The sequence below is a fragment of the Camellia sinensis genome, chromosome 5 (genome assembly GCF_055761805.1).
Source record: "Camellia sinensis isolate YWXY chromosome 5, ASM5576180v1, whole genome shotgun sequence".
Taxonomy (NCBI): domain Eukaryota; kingdom Viridiplantae; phylum Streptophyta; class Magnoliopsida; order Ericales; family Theaceae; genus Camellia; species Camellia sinensis.
Genome location: NC_138965.1, coordinates 18,498,680 through 18,520,139, shown reverse-complemented (window position 1 = coordinate 18,520,139; position 21,460 = coordinate 18,498,680). Strand labels below are relative to the sequence as shown.

Genomic DNA, 21,460 nt, shown 5'->3' with positions numbered 1-21,460 from the left:
AGAAAATTTAGAGATGGGATTGAAAAAATACTATAACAAATGACAATCAAAAAGAAAAAACACATAGTAATGATCTAATGTAAACTATTTTTAAAAATTAAAAGAAAGAATATCAAATTATTACCTTGGATAAATATAGTGACGGAAAATAATTTTGTGAGATTTTTGTATTGCTTCTCCCATACAGCTTTCATTATTTAATTATTAATATTCTTCTTATTCATAGCCAACCATTCTTTTTTTATATATATCTTTATCACTTGGTAGATAATAACAAATAATAAAAATTATGAGGGGTAGGTTAAGAGGAGATAAGAAGTTATAGATAAGAGTATTTCACAAGATAAAAAATTCAAAATAAAAAAAAGATAATATGTGATAATAGGAGAAAAAAAATATAAGTAAACCAAAATAAAGATTTAGATAGATATGTTTTTGATAGATATGGATTAACAAATCATATATTTATCTAAATTTTATTATTTTAATTTTTTTTTGTAAATCAATTAGTTAATCTTTATCTTTATCTGTAGACCATGGAATTAATTTTTATTAATTATTTATCAATTCTTATATGTTTATTTATCTATAAGTCATGAAATTATTATTTTTCAAATAATTTTTAAACTTTTTATCTTTATCTAAATGCCATGAAATAAATTTCCATAAATTATTTATGATTTTTTTGTATGTTTATTTATAATGAAATTAATTAAAGTACAAAATGAAGGGCAAAAAACATGAGTAATTTTTTTTTTAAATCAATTTTTTAACCTTTATTTTTATCAGTAGGCCATGAAATTAATTTTTATAAATTATTTATCAATTTTTATATGCTTATTTATGGGAAGAAATTTTAAATTATCTCTAAGTTATGAAATTAAGTATTTAATTTTTATCTTTATCTGTATACCATGAAATTAATTTTCATAAATTATTTATCAGTTTTTATATGTTTATCTATATGGAGGAATTTTGAAATTCAAATCTTTATCCATAAGCCATGAAATTAATTTTCATTTTAATTAATCAAACAAATAGAAAATGGAGAAAAATAGAAAACACGAAAGACAATCAAAAAGGGTTGCCACGTAGGAAAGAGATAATTTTAAAATTATGAGAATTTAGGAATGAATATTTACAGATTTTTGACAAAACCACTACATTTGATTATATATATAGTATAGATAGATAACATGATTATAAAAACTTCATTTTAATAAAATTAAAGTGATCAAAACCAATATAAGTTATATATTAAACATAAAAATAATTAAATTAAAAATATATATTTCATTATAAAAGAAGAAAAATGATTAGTGCCTCGACAAAGTGAGGCGCGAATGCCTCAACGCGTGTGACTGACTCTCTACTCTCATCCCTCTCTTGCACTTTACTGTATTCAAACTCACAAAACTATTCAAACCCCAAAACTCTCAGCCTCTCTCGCTCTCTCTCTCAGCCTTTAGGTCTCTCTCTCTCTCTCTTGAAACCCATAAACTGATTCAGTCCAGCAAGCAGAGCAAAATCAACCAACCCATCGGCCGGCGGTGGAGGGCTTTCGGCATTTTTCGGCCACGTTGCTTTGTTTACCCAAACCCTAGATCCCCAAATCTCCTCCATTGAGAGCCAAGAAAAGGTCATATTTTTGTTTTTTATTATTTTATATTTTTTTATTTTTATAAATGCGTTCCATTTAATCCCCATGATAAAAAGTTGTGTGATTTTTCAAAAAAATGTTTCATTTTTAAATCCTCTCCAAGCCTCGAGTGCCAAAAAGATCTTGTTTTTCTTGCTCTGTTTCATTGTGAATTTTCCATAGAGCGTTGAAACCTTCTTCCAAGCTTAACATTGTTGGTTTGTTGTTCTGGACTTATAATGAGTGCAAAATTGGTACATGAAATGAACCTATATCTTCAAAAAAATGTTATGAAATAGACTTGTTAGAAAGCTTTAGTAGTAATTTAAACATGATGAAACGTGTTGTGATTTTGAAAGAAAAATCAACTTGTTGAAATGATGAATTGAAGGCATGTGTGAGAATTCAAAGCATGTGTGATTCTCTCTAGACTTACATTTTGCATTGCAAGTGTATGATAAAATGTCTCAATGAAATGCTTTGTGCTTCCATGAGCCATTTGACATTATTAATGAACACTTTTTTTTTTTTTTTGCTGAATAATTTCCTAATTATTTGATAAAATACTATTATTAGGAGTGACATGTCAATGGCTTACATATCCACTAGTTCAAACAATGATGGTCACCTTTTCGAAAATCAAGGTTGCAAATGTGGCAAAAAAAGCAGCCGTTAAGATATCAAACTCACAGAAAAATTTAGGGAGGTTTTACTTCAAGTGTGTAGATGGCAAGTGTGATTACTTTGCATGGTAGGCGCCTGCTAGCCAACATGGCAATGCATCAAATATCCAATGGAGGCCTAATCCTATTCATAGGAAGAATGAAAATGAGGAGATGAATGATTCTAAAAGAAATAATAAAGCTTTGGACATATTGGAGCGAAGATTGAAGCAGCTTAAGGCAAACATAGTGTGTACTGGTTTTAGCATGTTAATGGTGTTAATTTGTTTAATGTTGAAATGAATGTTGTAAACTTATACATTTGGTTTTGAGAGTTTTTGAGAGTTCTTGGTTTGGTGTATATGTTATTGCTGGTTTTGTGTTCTTGAACCATCTATGACAAAACAACAATGGAGTTTTTGTATGTGTTCTTGAGAATTTTTGTGTGTGCTTTTGAGAGTTCTTGTTTTGAGTGTATATGTTATTGTGTTGGTTTTGTGTTCAACAGTGGCGTTTTGTTGCTCGGTTCTTGAACCAGCTATGATTTAGTGTTTTTGTTGTGAGTTCTGATGTGAGGAAGGAAGGTTATAGGAATGATGTGAACAAGGAAGGTTATAAAGCCCATGTGAGGGATTGGACTGAGTGCTTTTAGGAAAAGAACATGGGTTTTGCAGTTAAGTTATCAAGAAATACTTGTGCCCAAAAAACATTACAAAACTATGAAACTATGAAACGTTTCAGCTATGAAACATTACAAAACTATGAAAGGCACTGAAATATTTTGAAAATTATTCCACTGAAACATTACAAAACTATGAAACATTACAAAAATTGTTCCATCAAAAGGCACTAAAATATTTTGAAACACCACAAAAACATTACCAAACTATGAAATGTTTCAGTTCCTATTAGGAATATACACTAATGAGCATTTATATTTGCCTCTGTTTCTTTTTAAAAGAAAATATTTGCCTCTGTTACCTTTTATATCTAAGGTCACATTACTATCAAAGAAATATTAAGCAGAACTCCAATATCTAATTTCTCTCAATGGTTTGATAGCATTTGGTAAAAAACAAAAGGTAAGCACAAAGAAAGTTAAAACTACAGCCACTCTACTACATCTGTGGTATCAGGGATCTGTCCCTGCTTCCCATTATTCAGCTAACCATACATCTATGCTTATATTATATCACATTATAATAGCAAAGTAAAGCCAAAAGAGCACCACCACAAATACTATAAAAACAAGCACCCAAACAACTGGAACCAAAACCGAATTAAGCCAAAATAAAACCATATCAACATCATCAAAACACCCAAGAGAATAATAAGTCACCTTCCAAAAAATATATTGTCAGCCAAAATCACTTTAAACCATTACACTACAAGTGATGAGACTTGATTGGATCCTAAACAAACCAAAGTATCTAAAGTTTACAAAACAAAGTCATAAAATTACTACTAAAAAACTAAAAATAAAAAGGGGCATAAGGATCCACATCTATATTCAAGTCAACAAATTTTGAAGCAATTGGTCCACTTTGACTGCTTATATTGTTCACCATTCTTGAATGACTAGGAGATTCGCTTCCAATATTATCCACCATTTGCATTGGGCTACCTCGTGCCAATTCAATGAGAAAGTAATAATATGAAAAAATTTTGTGGCAAACATATCTGCAAATCAAAAGAAGCAAAAAAATTTCATGTCATATCTTTAAAACATACCGATACATACATACTCTCTTGTGTGCCATCCATACATAGAATATAGTACGGTTGAGTTTGCGGCACCTTACAAACATAGTATCTTCATTAGTAATTTCAAATATGAAAATAAAAACAATGGAAAGATGAAAAGTCCTTTCTTAAGCACATATTGGTTCGTGCATACGCACTTGCATGCCATTCATAGAAGTAAAATTTAACTTACGACCCTATAGGAACACATATTGGTGAGTAATTGAAGTAAGCAAAATTCTGAAATTTATATATCAAACAAAATTAAAAATTTACCTGTACTTTTGTAGCCTTTTTATTCTTTCCCTTCAACTGATTCACTATTTCATCCACTTTGCTAACCTTCCATTTGATACATGGACGGCTTTTTCGGCGAGCAACCATAGGACTAAGCACCTTGCGAGTCATGCTTACATTTGTAGAACTGGGTCCGGGATGAGTTTTGGGGGAAGTAGTAGAAGGTGGGACACCACTAGTAGAAGGTGGCACATTACTTGCACAACCCGCATCAACCTGTCTCACTCTATCCTTAATTTCTATCAACCCAAGTTAAATGACTTTGTGCTTAGCATCATCATTGGAAACAATTTCTATAATTTCATCCACTGTCTTGTGGTAGTTATCATGCACCTTTGCATTGAGAACAGCCCCATATGTAGTGTATGTGGTCGGAATGCATGTGTACCCTCTTTCTAAATCTTTTCTCCATCTTGGCACTATGTATTTATCTAGAACCTCATATGTGCACCTCTCAAGGAGCACACTAAGTGAATGGGCACACATAATGCCCCTAAACTCAAACCACCGACATATACATTGGATGTCACATTCAATGGAATTATAGTACACAACAAATTCTATTTTCTTCATCTGCTCACCGACTAGAACAACCTCTTTCACATGATAAGTACAAATTGATCATTCTTCTTTGACAAGATTCGCACGACAATACAATAATCGTTTCATTTTTGCTTGAATCTCTTTAAATTTTGTGTTTGTGTAGGCTACACGAAATTGCTTCTCAAAAGCATACATCGTTAGGCAATTATACAATTTGTTTCGAGATTTAAAATCTACTTTGGTCTCTTTCTCCACCTTACTTTTCAAGGCATTGTCATACTGCTCAACAAATTGCTTTAAAGTAGTTTTCGAGTTCACATATCCATCAAAAAAATACATTTATGCTCTCACTTCGTTGTGTAGTTGACATGCCAGCCCAAAAAATGTCTTTTACATAAGTAGAAATCCACTTATGTCGCTTACCATATAATACCCCCAACCACTCATTATCATGTAGACTGAACTTTACAATCATTGCTTGTCATTCTTCATCAAATTCTTTTTTTGTGAAAGAATCTTAAACTACATTTTGCAAAGCAATCTTTATGGATTCATATTGCGAATTGCCTCTCAATTTTTTTGGAATTTTCTTCATTATATGCCATAAACACCAGCGATGTTAAGCCTGTGGAAAGACAATTTCTATGGCATTTTGCATAGCTTTGAACTAGTCAGTTATTATAGCATTTGGAGGAGTGTCTGATATGTAACTTAACCAAGCTCTGAATAGCCATACAAATGTCTCAGTGTTCTCATTACATAACAACCCACAACTAAACAAAATTGACTGCCCATAGTGATTAACTCCTGCAAATGGAGCAAGCGGCATGTCATATTTGTTTGTGAGATAGGTTGTGTCAAATGTGACAATATCCCCGAATGCTTTATAAGCTGCCCTACTCCTTGCATCAACCCAAAATAAGTTTTGCAAGCGTCCTTCTCCATCAAAGTCCATTTCAGAGTAGAAGTTCGAATGTTGTTGTTGCATCCTATGAAAATGAAGTGCAACTAATTCGGCATCTCCTACTCCAAGCCTCAATCTTATAGCCTTCTTAATATGATTCCTTGCATCTCGTTCGTTAAATGTTAATGCCTCATATCCCCTTGCTTCAACAACCATAGAATGAAAATTCCTAGCCACCCCTATCTTTGCCTCATCGTTTATTTCTAATCTTCTCTTCATAGGAGTTAGAATTCTCTTATTCATTACAAAATGTTGTGAGTCACTAGGAACCAAGTCATGAGTATGCTCCAACACAACGATTGTTAACTTAAATGTTCCATCCTTTTGTAGACTCCCTCTTACTTTTGCTTTACAATCATTTTTGGCTAACAAAGATGGTTCCAGAGGGTTTACTTTCGATTTTTTTCTTCTCCTCCTCGTCCGAGTACATTCAACTCCAAAGTATTTTAGTTCCCCATCATTACCAAAATTTTGTGTTCCATAAGCTATAGCAAATCCAAAGTGCTTCGCATATTTTGCATAAAATGCACACACTTCTTGCTTTGAGATAAAAACACATCCCCTGCTTTGGTTCTTCAACTTCACCACTTTCCGGTTCTTGAACTTCCTCACTAAGATTGTTTGAACCTTCCATCCTTTTGTTGCTAAAATGAAGCTTCTAGGTTGACAATTTAAAACATTTGAAACATGAAATGATTTATGTGACCATCAAAAACATATGAAACAAAACCAAGCTAGAAAGACAATTCTGGTTATAGGCATATCAAATTCCACCAAAAATTATCACATACAAAATCAATTAAAAGTCTACATTAGGTTATCTATTATCATGTAAACTGATGTAGGATAAGAGCTCTCTAAACTTTCAAGTGGGATATAGCACAACATCAAGAAATTGAAGTCAATATACTTTATCAAACCTCTAAACACTACATGATGTAGAGAGATATTTTACTTGTAAGATAGATCAGAGCCAATTGAAATGAAACAAATTCCTGGCCATTTATTTACAAACTTACCCCAATCTCTCTCCCTCTTCTAATTTCTTTTTTTTTTAATTATATTTAAGTTGACGCAACCAGTTAAGCCCCAATAGTAGGCAACACTACCATAAAAGAGTTGTAAGATGACTCCAAAATCATTGGTAGTCCATCATTGGTTTTTGTTTAATGTTCAAAGAGCTTAATTTTTTTCAATGGATAACAGATTTTGTTCAATGAATGTCCAATCTCTTTCTATGTGGACTTTCAACAAACACATAGAATGCATCAATACAAAAACACCAAAATCATGTTAAAACAAATTATGGACCAAGAAGATTTCAACCGTTGTAAAGAAAATAGGAGCAAAATTATAGACAAGTAGATTTCAACCAACGTAAAGCAAAGAATATGTTTGAAGCAATATCAGTAGTGACCCATGAATCAGTTCGTTGTTGGTGGGTGGAGTCAAAATTTTCAGTGAAATTAGAGGAATTTGAGAGTGGTAGACGGTGGTCAATGGTCACTGGTGGTCTTATTCCTCATCAGTGGCCACCTAGGCCGTCATCGTCGTTGCCATCTTCTAGGTCGTGGTCTTTCGATCTCCTGAGAAGTGGTCTTTCTAGGTTGTAATATTGTTTTGTAGGCTCGTGAGATCCACACAGGTATTCTTGCACGTGAAGAATGGACAGGCAACCTCATTCGAGCCATTCGCGCCTATGTGATTCAAGGTCTGTAGCAGCTCTGATAAAAGAAATGACAACGTGTAGACGTCCCCCGAACGCCCCGGGAGGGTTTAGGTCCCGTTCTGTTCATTTAGGGTCACTACAGCTCGGACTCTCAAAATGTCACGGTTTTAAGTCTGAACCAAAGAGTCCAAATCCGGCAAATCGTTTTAGGAAAACTGATTTTTGAAAGAAGTGCCAAACATGGACTGCTTTGCCAGATACAGAGTCGCCACCTAAATATTTTATTTTGGGAAATTTAGGAAACCCTGACTCGGTGCCAAAAGGCCACGTGTCCGTCATCACCAAAGTTGCCTCGGCTCGGGAACTTGGGTACGATTGGGGAAGGTCACTTCGTGAGCACCCCCGCTCGCCCGGTCATAGACCGGCCTCTACTAACCATGATATCAATTTTTTGAAAACATTGCGAGTTCTTATTCCGGTTTATTTGCCTAGGTTACTATGTGATGCTCACAGCATATAAATATAGACCGGGTCGTCCGAATTGGAACAAAACATTCTATGTTTGCTTTTGAAAATGGTTTGCTACCCGCAGGTAGGCTTTGAAACATTTGATGATTTATTCCAATTTAAACAACCCAACCTTCACCCACAAGCATTCAGGCAGTTATGTCAGATAAGCAAATAGTCTCATGGTAAGCATGCTATCATGGCATTCACTCACACGCATGCAAGGATGCTAAAGCATAAAAACTCACCGAGTACTCCAAGCCAAAATAGAAATTATGTTAGAAATCATGTATGATCCTAAGTATACAGAAATGCCTAATGCAACACATGCGAAAATGCAACTATAGTAGGCTCGGCTATTCTAAGATGGTGCATGAAATGCTACAGCTACCATGTATTCAATTTGGAATTGAAAGTACGATGCAGTTAGTATGGTGCGCCGAGCCCGGTGCATGCAATACAGATGAATGATGCAAACATGCTGTCATACTGAATGCTAATTTATTTAAACATGCCCTAATCTAACCATCATAAGCGGATAAATAAAAGGGAGAAAGACGTGGGGTTGGAAGACATACATCACACTCACGCACACTTATTACAATTGTGTCCTCACTCGGAGGATCCGAATAAATAATACAGTCCGAATATTACAGTCCCGAATAAAAGAATATTACAGAATTCTAACTAATGAATTAACTAGAAAGTAAATAAACTGGCGTGCAAGCCAGGGACTGCCTTGCTTCTGATGGATGATGCATGTCCGAATTGTCTTGCGCGGAAATCCACCGGAATGCCCCAATTAGCCTCTGTTTACACCTGTTTCTTGAAATGCGTGCCAAGCCTTGAAAAGTTGCTGATTCTGCGTTTTGCTGCAACAGAGAGCAAGAAAGGGGCATAGCAATGTATTTGCACAAATATATGCATGTCTCGATCCTCGTGCCACCAATCACGCATACCGAGGCATGATGGTCGAGGAGTCGAAATGCACAACTCAATATAGGATGAATGCACATGAAATTACAGCTAAAACCTAACCCCATCATGGATAATCCGGAGTGTCGGTGACTGGGGAATTGAGACACATTCCGTCACTCGGAGTACGAAATGTACCTCGATTCCCGTGCCCGGACTAACTCCTATTCCGGACACGATGCAATATGCATGATATGCATGAAATGTAACTAAGATGCGATCCTAACATACACAATGCTAAAAATGAGGTGCCTCGAAATGCGTGCACACGGGCACGCAAACCGAGGCGATGATAAATGTAATGAAAATGAGAGGTCTCGAAATGCGTGCATGCGGGCACGCAAACCGAGGCGATGACAAATGCGATGAAAATGAGAGGTCTCGAAATGCGTGCACACGGGCACGCACACCGAGGCGATGGCAGATACAATGAAAATGAGATGCCTCGAAATGCGTGCACACGGGCACGCAAATCGAGGTGATGGCAGATATGATGAAAATGAGGTGCCTCGAAATGCGTGCACACGGGCACGCAAACCGAGGCGATGACAGATATGATGAAAATGAGGTGCCTCGAAATTCGTGCACACGGGCACGCAAACCGAGGCGATGACAGATATGATGAAAATGAGGTACCTCGAAATGCGTGCACACGGGCACGCAAACTGAAGCGATGACAGATATGATGAAAATGAGATGTCTCGAAATGCGTGCACACGGGCGCGCAAACCGAGGCGATGACAGATATGATGAAAATGAGGTGTCTCGAAATGCGTGCACACGGGCGCGCAAATCGAGGCGATGACAGATATGATGAAAATGAGGTGCCTCGAAATGCGTGCACACGGGCACGCAAACCGAGGCGATGACAGATATGATGAAAATGAGGTGCCTCGAAATGCGTGCACACGGGCACGCAAACCGAGGCGATGACAGATATGATGAAAATGAGGTGCCTCGAAATGCGTGCACACGGGCACGCAAACCGAGGCGATGACAGATATGATGAAAATGAGGTGCCTCGAAATGCGTGCACACGGGCACGCAAACCGAGGCGATGGCAGATACAATGAAAATGAGATGCCTCGAAATGCGTGCACACGGGCGCGCAAACCGAGGCGATGACAGAATGATGGAAATGAGATGCCTCGAAGTACGTGCACACGGGCACGCAAACCGAGGCAATGATAAATGCAATGAAAATGAGATGCCTCGAAGTACGTGCACACGGGCACGCAAACCGAGGCGATGACAGAATGATGAAAATGAGATACCTCGAAATGCGTGCACACGGGCACGCAAACCGAGGCGATGACAGAATGGCATGGCAATGACAAATGGGCTTATACCAACATGAATGAGCCTCAGCCACACTCACATCGGATGCCGATCGGATAAAAACGGAGTGCCTCGAAATGTGTGCACACGGGCACGCAAACCGAGGCAATGATAAAATGATAAAATGACATGGAAAATGCAACATGGACTTATACTAACATGAGAGGGCCTCAGCCACGCTCACATAAGATGCCGACGGATAAAAACGGAGTGCCTCGAGATGCGTGCACACGGGCACGCAAACCGAGGCAATGATAAAATGATATGAAACATGGCAAAAATGATATGCAAGCATGCCAATGGAATTTCAGCAGCAAAATATGGGGGAAAACAGTCCCGAAATGAAGCGAAATGACATGAAATGCAAGGAAATGTCCCGAAATGCAACATTAGGCATCCGAAATGGCCTATAGCCATGCTAAACATGCACAATATGGACATGCAATGCAAAGACAGAAGCTAGACAGTCCCAAAAGATGCACTTTCACAGTTATGAACATGGCCAAACAGCAAGCATAGATAAGGGAAGCATAGCATGCAAGAATGGGGGCCAAAAGAGGGGTAAAGAAGCAAGTGGTATAAGAAAAACCCAAACTGAAAAATTTCCTTCTACAATACTGAAGATGGACCAAAAATATGAACATTTACAGTATATGGCAGTCTCAAAATCAGTATACAAATATGCTAAAAATGTGATGTAAAATGAAGCTCAAAAGGTGCTAAAACATGAAGTATACAAAATAATCACCAAACAGAAAAAAAATGTGAATGAAACATGAAGTATAGGCCAAAACAAGACCACTTTAAGTTCGGACCAAGGTCCAAAAACAGAAGCAAAGAGGGCTATCAATTTATACAAAAATGGGGCCAAATAGGGGATATAACTACAAGTGACATATGGAAACACCAAACAATGTTGAGCCCTTCTCCAATGTTGAAGAGGGGCTCAAAATATGCCTCAAATCAGTTTACAACATGCTCGAAAATAAATTACTCATAGGTCAAAAATAGCATGCAAAATTGTGACATACAAGATGGTCAATGAAGCAAGTGTATTATGGAGGGCTCAAACAGGGTTGGGCCCTTGATGAGAAATGAAGATGAGCTCAAAATATGGCCCTTTTCAGTTAGGGCCGAAGCTCAACACAAAAAGCATGCATGGCTTACATATTGATTAAGAAAAAGGGTCAAAAGGGTAAAAGTGTAACTTACCCTTGAAGATCTAGACTTTGGTTGCTTCTTGGATGGATTTGCTGTTCCTTTGGCCTTCAAGAACCCTTCTTTGTTGTTGGAAATGAGATAGTGGTGGTAGGACTTGGTGGTGTAGAAGAAATGAAGGTTAAGGAGTTAGGGTTTTTTGAAGTTTTGGGAGTTATAACAATGGAGTTTAGGGTTTAGCCTTGGAGATGAATTTTTCTAACCCTTGTAAAGAAGACCACCAGCTCATTATAAGGATCAAAGAGGGGTTGTAAAAGGGGGGTGCAAAGGAGAGCATAACTCTCTCCCAAAATATCCCCCGGATACAGAAAATATCTGGGGGATATTGCCTCACAGCTGGAAGGGGCACAGTGAGGAGAGCACGGCCGGCCGCTCACTTTTGCTGGAGGTGGCCGGCCGGCCACACCCCCTAGCCGGCCGGCTAGGGGTCAAAAGGGTCAACCATATTTTCTGGCCGGCCAGGTATTGGGGAGGTAGCCCTATGTGTGTACAACACAACCATGTAATTGAAATTCCAAGAAAGTGGGCCCAAGGGGTTCAACAATGGCTCGGAAAGAGGGGGTCAAAAGGGTCAAGTTGACTTACTGGCCGGCCATGAACTTTTAGGGGCCTCTCAGGTGTGTACATCACAGATATGTGGTTCAAAGTTCGAGAAAAAAGGTCCAAGGGGTTCAACATTAGCCCGGAAGAAAGGGGTCAAAAGGGTCAGGTGACCTTAATGGCCGGCCATGAACTTTTAGGGGCCTCTCTGATGTGTAGATCACAGATATGTGGTCGAAAGTTGGCAACGCTAGCTCTAAGGTATTCAACATTAGCCCGGAAGTGCGAAAAACGGGCGCCGGGAGGCTCGGGAGGAGAGATAACTGGCTGTCGCAACAATTGCTGGCCTCCCACCCTTCAGTGACCTTCCCTGTGATAAAACAGAGGTACCTGCCAAAAATGAGCGAAAACCGTTGCAAAACGAATGTTCCGGAGCCAAAACACGCAGTTTGGGGTCCCGGAAATGGGCTGTTAAGCACCGAAAATTGTATTTGACCTCGAAATGGGTTTCTCAGCCCTCAGTGTCCCTCAAAATGTATGAAATAAGATGTATGCCAAAAATCAGAGCAATAGGAGATGGTTAAGCGGTCCCGAACCGAGGCACACGGCCTGACGGCTCCGAAAACCGGGAACCGGACTCCGAAATGGGCAAAATGGCCTACGGCCACCAAATGTAGTCTACGGATATTGAGAGATGGTCTACGGGACCTCTCTCTCCCCTCAGGAAAAGAAACAGAGAAAACCGAGTCTGGTTCGCAAACCGAGACAAGGCACAGAAAAGGGTTCGGGAGTCCGGAGGCAGGGCTCACGGCCGCGACTCTGAAACTTCTGAACAAGCACATTATGCAACATCACCAAGCGCTCAATCGGTGACGTCTGAGTCTTAAGGTCGGTCAAAAATGGGGTGTCTACACAACGTCACTTTTTTTAATATAAGATTAATTAATTATTAATGAATAACGAGCTAAATGTTATATAAATTACAACCTTAAAGAGATTAGTATAATTATATCAAAATTATAAATTTCAATATATTTCCACTAAATCTCAACATAAATAAATATATTTTAAAATTTTCATGCTTTGAAAATAAAGTAACTTTGCATCATATAATTTTAAAGAATATACACATTACACCCTTAATTGAATATTAAAGTCAAATTTTATAAAATTATAGGGTACAAAAGTTCTTTAATCCTATATAATAATCACATTGGTTGATCAATATCTATGCCATATTATTTTATATATATATATATATATTGGGTACTTTTAGAGGAATTTGTTTTATATTATTACTATTATATTGAAATATAGTTTTTGAGAAAATATTTTTAAATTTTTTTTTTTTAAGCCGCCTTGCAAATTGGGCCAGGTATGCTTGGCCCCGAGATCACTCTCAAGCTTTGGAATGTTTGTCTTAGATTATCTCTAATGGTGTTTGCTAAAATAGCATTGTCATTGTTATAATTTGGTAATGACTAATGTTATTTTGCCAAATTATAACAATGGTGTTTCAATGGTTACATATTATTTTACCAAATCTCAACTAACTTTCCCTTTAAATTTATAGGTATTATTTAGATATAGATTTTTTAGTTTTTTTTTTTTTGTTTATGTTTTGTCTTTTGTGACCTTTTTTCAACTATTTGTAAAAAAAATAAATAAATAAATAAAAAAGTAATAAAAATAAATATATATATATATATATATTTAATTATACCCAACTAGACAAACATAAAAAATTAAAAATTTTCCAAAAAAATTTAAATATAATTCACCCGTAAATTTAAATATAAAATACTCAAAATTACATTGAAAAATAAATGACATTTCAAAATTAAAAAATGCATTCTCTCGTAATTATTTATTAGGAGACAGGGGAAAATAGTAATTTGGGTTGCTGGCATGTGCCAACCACTTGGCGAAAATCTCATTTTTGCGTATTATGTAATATGCTTTCGTCTAAGGGTCCAAATGAGAAATGTCTGTAGTCATTATCAAACGTTCTTCCTTTTTTATCTCAAGTTCTCTCATCTTCTACAAATGTTTTTTCTTTTTGATTTCTAATTCTTTCATTTCCTGCAATGCTTGAATCCTTTTTTCTTCTCTTTCAGCTTTTTCCATTTCCTTCTCAATAAGGTATTGGTTAAATGTTTCCAACAAATTGTTATATTTGTGGACTTCAACTTGAACAGTTTCACTTTTTCGAAGCAATTCGTTTGCAGATTTCTTACCCATAAGCCTTTTACCCCTTATAGAGACACTACCCCCATCGATTGGATTATTACCAACAGTTAGATTGTTACCAACACTTGGACTGTTGTCGTCTTCAAGAGAAATGTAATTATCCATAAGGGATTCAGGGGTTGAATCAGAGGAAAACAATGTGACACTCTAAATATTTAATTAAATACTGCGTAAAATTATATATATACATAAGTAGAGTAAATAAAATATTAGATGTTGTGGTTGAGTGTAATTTAATTAGAGATTAGTTTGTTTCTTTTTATCAAACGAATGATATATAATTATTTTAAAGAACTGGGCCAGAGTATAATTAATGCAAATTTAATAAGATAAGTATCAATCTAAGGAAGATTTTTGATAAAAAATCTAAGGAAAATTTAGCTATGGACACGTGTTAGTTTTGGAGGACTCTTGTGGTTTGATGGCACGGGTTGCCTCCCTATAAATAGCAAGAATTTGCTTAAGATCAGTGCAACAACAAAAAAGATACACTAGAGATAGTAAACTAATAAGTAAGAAGGCTGTGATAGTGGAAAGTAATAGTAAAGGGTTAATATTATAGTGAGTTATATTATACCTTGAGTTACCATAATATATTTTACGTATGTTTTGAGTTAACATAATTTATTTTACACAATGTGTTTTATAAATTATATTAATATTTCAATTACGTTGATTATTTTCTGAACTCTATTTGCTTAAATTGAAACTCATGGATATATTTGTTTAAATTTTAGAAATTATTTGACAATGTTTTTATAAACAATTATTTTCTGTAAGTACCACCACAGGAGTCCCATGCCTTGGGGGACTTAATTAAACCATTGGCTCCTGATTGGTCACTTTGTGGCCCTCTGTTTGTCATGGATCCATTGACATTTGTTCTGACTATTACTCCAATAACCTCTGTTCTATTCTGTACCGTAGTTATGGTTATTTATTTACATAATTTCTGTATTTCAGCTTCTGTCACTTAAATAATTGGTTATTTAAATTAAGTTATGTTAATGTTTTAACTTAAATAACTATCCATAGTTATTTTGTGTCCCCTATACTCTTGGCATAATATTTCTCGCTCTGCTATTTGCTTATAGTTGTTACCCATTTCAGGTAATGAGATGTAAAGAAGAACTGTAACCTTGTATAATGGGACCTGCACGGAATTTGATGCCGACCTGTTACGCTTTGTTTTTTTTCTTTTTTTTTTCCCTAAAATTTTGTCACCGCATAATAAAATAATAAAAGCCCTATTGATGTATTTTCGATTATTAACGAATTAGTTTTCTATTTAATTATTTTCTTACTTTTATTCTGCTTCTGCTTGCGCTACTTAATTTTTTCAATTAGAATTAATAAGTTGTGATTCTAGCCCTAAGCATCTAAGGGTTAGATCATGATAAAGGTGGTATCAGAGCAATGGTTTTAACCTTTCTTGTAGAATCTTACATTTGTAACATGACTGCGATGTAGAGATTAGGGGTGCAACTCGGACGGGTTCGGTCGGGTTGGGGGTTTGCCCAAGCCCAGCCCGAATTGTATTTGGCAGCGCCTAAGCCCGACCATCAACCTGAGCATTGCTGCCCAAGGCCGGACCAAGCTTTATATTTTGAACTCGGGTTAGCCTGAATTGCCCGAATTGTCCGAAATTCACAAGTCCAGCAATCTAAAATAACCTGAGCACTGTTTAGCTAATAGCTATACTAAAGATCAACAATAATCTTTTACAATAAACAGTTTAAGTTCAAAAATAAAATAAAATAACATTGAAATACCATAAATTATATAAAATGACTTTAATCCAAACTTTAAACATAAACAATTGACCAAACATTAATAGACTACTATGCTATTAAACCCTTGACTGAACTTTGTCATCCATTGGTGATGGCCAGACAATTGTATAATTTTCCATATAATGAGTCCCACTTTTCTCAATAGACTTCAAATCTGGTGCATAAATCAAACAACAACCACAAACACTAGTACATATAAAACTTCCACACAACAAACTTCAACATCATCAAACTTCAATACAAACTTCAAAATCATCCTAGATGCCAAACATAAACTGAAAACAACAATGGTTCATTATTCCATACATCAAATAGTGCTTCATTATTCCATACATAAACTGAAAACAACAAAATAAAAAGAAGTGATCCAAGTAGCAGTCTAGCAGAAACTTCAATCCAACAGAAATTTCATATTTTGATCTTCACATCTTCATCTCAATGCAACCATGCCCTAAAAAAAAAAAAAGAACATAATTACAAATAACTCCAATAAAATAATACAAGTCAAATGAAATATTAAATTATTCTTACCTCGTGGTAAAATTTCTTTCAAACATTACTTGAACTTGATATAGAAAGAGTACCAATTTCATCCGTTATAGCTGCGAAAATTAAAATACTTGAGATAATATAATAAGATTTGTAAATTAAAAACAAAGCACAAGTGTAAAGACTAACTTACTTGACTCTAGTTTCTCAAGATCCTCTAATTTTTCTTCAACATCAATTGGACTTGATGAACTCCTTAACCAATCTTGTCCACAAATCAAAGCCTCCACAATTTTAGGAGTTAAAGAACTGCGAAATTGATCAAGTACTCAACCCCCGGTGCTAAATGTCGATTCTGAAGCAACAGTTGATATAAGAATGGATAAAATATCACGTGCTATAAGACAAAGCACACAATATGTAGAAGCTTTCCTTTTCCACCAAGCTAAAATGTCAAAGGGTTCGGATTCCTCTTTAACCCCATCTTCCAAATAACGATCAAACTCGGATTTAATGACCACAGTTTCTTCAGCTTTCAAGAATTGATGCCAATCTTGTTTATGCATATCAACCCCAACACTTGAAACCCCAAGATCATCCATTCTAACATCATTTCCACCTTTGGAGACACCCACATTTTCCATAGATTCTAACACAGAGGTGGAGTAATGCTCATAAAGTTGCTTCATGATAAGCTTCACTTTTTTAATCATAGCATCAACATCACTAATGGAATAATATCTTGTGAAAGAAAACTTAACATACTTCAACTTGTATCGTGGATCTAAAACCACAGCAACAATCAACAAAAGATTAATCTTCTCAATGTTACAATACTTCTCAAACTTCAATTTCATTTTCATGGCCATGCTAGAAAAGAACTTGTTCTCATGATTTGCCCAACTCAATAGGAGAGCTTGAATCCTATTGGTCTCAAGAAAGAAATAATTAGAAGTCACATAGTTGGAATTGGAGACACGCTTTGTTATCACATAAAAGTTCTCAAGGAACTTGTGAAGACTTTTAACTGTCATCCAAACCTCCTCCGTCATAACATTCTTAACCTCGATTTTGAAACACACATCCTTCTCCTCCAATCTCTCAAATACTAATTGATATTCAATTGCATTGTTTAACATGATATAAGTTGAATTCCATCATGTTTGTATATCTAAACACAAAGCCCTCTTACCCAAAACTCTTTCCTCCTTGGCACATTTTTTGAAAGCAATCGAGATGGGGAACTCCTCACATATTTCACATAATCTCTAAGAGCCAATATTGAACTCTTAGCCTCCTCAATTTCATCCCTCACAATCAGATTTAGGATATGAGCAAAACACCTCACATGAAAAAAATCACCATTTAATAACAACCCATCCCTCTTAACAAGCTTCATTTTTAAACTTAAAGCTGCTACATCGTTGGAGCTTGCGTTATCTACCATAAGTGTGCCTAATTTTTCCAATTGCCACTCTAGTAAGCATGTTTCCATAGCTTGTGTAATTACCTCACCACGATGTGGACTTGGAAGAACACGAAAATTGATAATTTTTTTTTGTAACTTCAAATCATTATCAACGTAATGTGCTGTGAGACACATGTACCGAAGGTTTTGAATGGAAGTCCACAAATCTATGGTGAGATAAACTCGTGAAGCTGAACTCTGAAAGATTGCTTTCAAAAGTTTCCTTTCAAAATAATAAATTTCTATGCAATCTTTGGTGATTGTGGTTTTTGAGACAATGTGAAATTTTGGTTGCAAGGCATTCACAAACCTTTTAAAATCCTCTTTCTTCACAAAACTAAAAGGTAGTTCATCAATGATAATCATACAAGCAAGTTCCCTACGACAATGTTCTTGATCAAATTTCAAATTCACAATTTGAGATTGACTATCAACTGTTGAGGAGAAAGACAAATGTTGTTGGGTTGGGTCTTTATTACCGTCATAATAAGAGCATTGCTTAAGGTGTCTCCAAAGTGTGCTAGTACCTAAAACACTTGGACAAGCAAATTCACGTCCACAATAGTTGCAATTTGCTCATTCTGCTTTACTCTCATTAGTTTGTTTAATCTTTGTAAAATGATCCCACACTAGAGACTTAGATTTATATGGTTTCTTGCGCTTACCTTCCTTTGGTTTTGCACCACCCCCAACTAGATTTTTCTCTTTGTTATTTTCTCCATTAGTTTCCCTCATCATGTCTGACATACAATCTTGCAAGAGCTTCCTCTACACTGAAGAAAGAAATATAATGATATTTACAAACAAATAAATAAATATGGCACACTTTATCTAATCATATATATAACATAACCAAAGAAACACAAGAACAAATTGTTGGAAAATTGGTTTATATAAGGCATATTTTAGGCCGACTTTGAGCCCAAAATTGAGTGAACCCCAAACGTCTTTTGGGGTGGGTCTGAAGAGGTGAAGTGTTTCTTGCCGCGTGACAAGTCACACGGGGAAGATGGAATGTCAAAACCATTTATGAGTGAATGGAAAGTTGACGTCGTTTTCGGGTCTAACATTAATTTTTTAGATAAAATTCATTTGAATTTTTTCAATAAAAATTATTGTGAGAATTTAATTTAATTCTAAATTCAAATTTTGGGTTCTTAAGTGGTTTCCTAAAGTTTGTAATTGTGGGAATTTAATTTAATTCTAAATTCAAATTTTGGATTCCTAAGTGGTTTCCTAAAATTTGTACCTCTTTCTTTATTTATTAAACCATTCAATTTGTTTAATTTATATATATTCAAAATAGTTTATATAATAAAGTTCAGCAGGCTATTTGTGTTCCACAAACCAACGGCTACTTTTCAAAAGTGTTTTGAAGGAATTTTGTTCCATGTGTAATGGTCAGTAAAACAGTTTGAATTCAAATTCTGAATCTGTCCATGTTTTGCAACTGTTCACTTCGGAAATACACCTGTTCGGGTCAGGTTTTCTTGCCTATATATACTTGCTATTCCAGCAGTGTTTACATCTGAAAAACAGTATGAAATTTTGTCCCATTGTTGTCCTAAATTTTCTACTTTTGCATTATTCTTCATTTTAGTTTTAGAATAAATTAAAGAGAGTATTAGAACACAAGATTTGGTTCACTGTACAAATTTGTTTGGTGTGTTACAACAAGTTTGTAAAGATCATTGTATCCTGCGAGATAGACGCCACACAACCGTAAGCACCGTAGCGGGGCGAATCTGTCTTAAGGACAGAGTGTCACACACTCGACTTGGCCTTTTGATTTTATTTGGTTCGACAAAATAAATTCTGTAAGTTTTATTTTATTTTGTTCGAAGTTGTTTTGATTTATTTTATTTACACAGAAGATTGTTCCAACAATCTTAAGAAAGATTCGAATTATTCTGTTTACAGAATTTTTCGTTTGTTTCCTTTTTCCATTATTCATTTATAGAAAATTATTTTCTGTGGATTTACAAAATAATATTCTGGTTGGAAAAATAAATAGTGATTATATGCTATTTGACGGATAGTAGTAATATATTGTCTATTTTATTTGACAACTAGTAGTACGATACTGGTGTCATTAACAATTCAAAATATATTTTTGTGAAATTTTGTCAGAAAATTAATTTTGGTTTTTAGAATTTATTTTCTGAGATTTCATTAATTAAAATTCTAGTTCAGTATTTTAATTATTGGAGTGTTACAAGAGATTTAAGTTTCTGTGTGAAATTAATTTTGTTAAAATTTTTTTATTTTATTTCCAAATTAATTGAAAAATAAAAGTTATATTCTTATGTCTCTTATGTCTTTTATTTTACAGAATTTAATTTCTTGTGTGGAATTAATTTGGTTAAATAAAATTTTATTTTATTTCCAAATTAATTGAAAAATAAAAGGTATATTCTTATTTCTTTTATTTCCTGTGTGGAATTAATTTGGTTGAATAAAATTTTATTTCCAAATTAATTGGAAAATAAAAGTTACATTCTTGTTTCTTTTATTTTTACAGAATTTAATTCTGTGAATTTGGATTAGTTTTCTGTGTGGAATTAATTTGGTTAAATAAAATTTTAGTTTATTTTATTTCCAAATTAATTGAAAATAAAAGTTACATTTTGTTTTGTTTCTTTTATTTTAACAGAATTTATTTCTGTAGTTTTGGTTTAATTTGTTTAAATAAAATTTTATTTTATTTTCAAATTAATTGGAAATAAAAGTTACAATTCTTGTTTCTTTTATTTTTACAGAATTTAAAATTCTGTATTTTTTTGTTCAAATTTTCTGTGTAGTATAAAATTCTAATTATAATTTTATTTTAGAATTTAGAATTTATGGCTACTAAAACTGGTCAAACTAATGTTCAAACCAGTACTGATATGGTGATTGCCATTACGCCAACCTCTCCTTATGTTGGGACTGTGCCAGTGAATCATGGTAAACAGCTAGAGAAGTTCTTAAGAATTGATTTTTGCAAAGGCAAAAGAAGAACAAGTAACAAGGTTACTAAAGCCGATATAACCGAAATGGATACAATTTTCAATGGTGTAGATGTCATAAATCTTTCTACAGTTGTTTCCAAGGCAAATCTTGTCGGAAATGCTAAAGAATGGTGGGTGGACACTGGTACTACTCGCCATATCTGTGCCAACAAAAAGATGTTCACATCTTATTCTATAGTGGACAATGGTGAACAACTTTTTATGGGTAACGCCTCGACTTCTAAAGTTGAAGGACAATGAAAGATTATTCTGAAAATGACATCTGGAAAGGAACTCACTCTCAACAATGTATTGCATGTACCGGACATTCACAAGAATCTTGTTTCTAGATCTTTGTTGAGTAAGAATGGGTTT

The 21,460-nt window shown here is 35.1% G+C and overlaps 1 protein-coding gene across 1 annotated transcript; it reads right to left on the bottom strand.

Moving 5' to 3' along the window:
- Positions 1-5,551: 5,551 nt before the first annotated feature.
- LOC145791250 (protein FAR1-RELATED SEQUENCE 8-like) lies at positions 5,552-6,067 on the bottom strand. The gene has a single exon (XM_082871582.1). The coding sequence runs from the start codon at positions 6,065-6,067 to the stop codon at positions 5,552-5,554; it is 516 nt and encodes a 171-aa protein (XP_082727708.1).
- Positions 6,068-21,460: the final 15,393 nt, after the last annotated feature.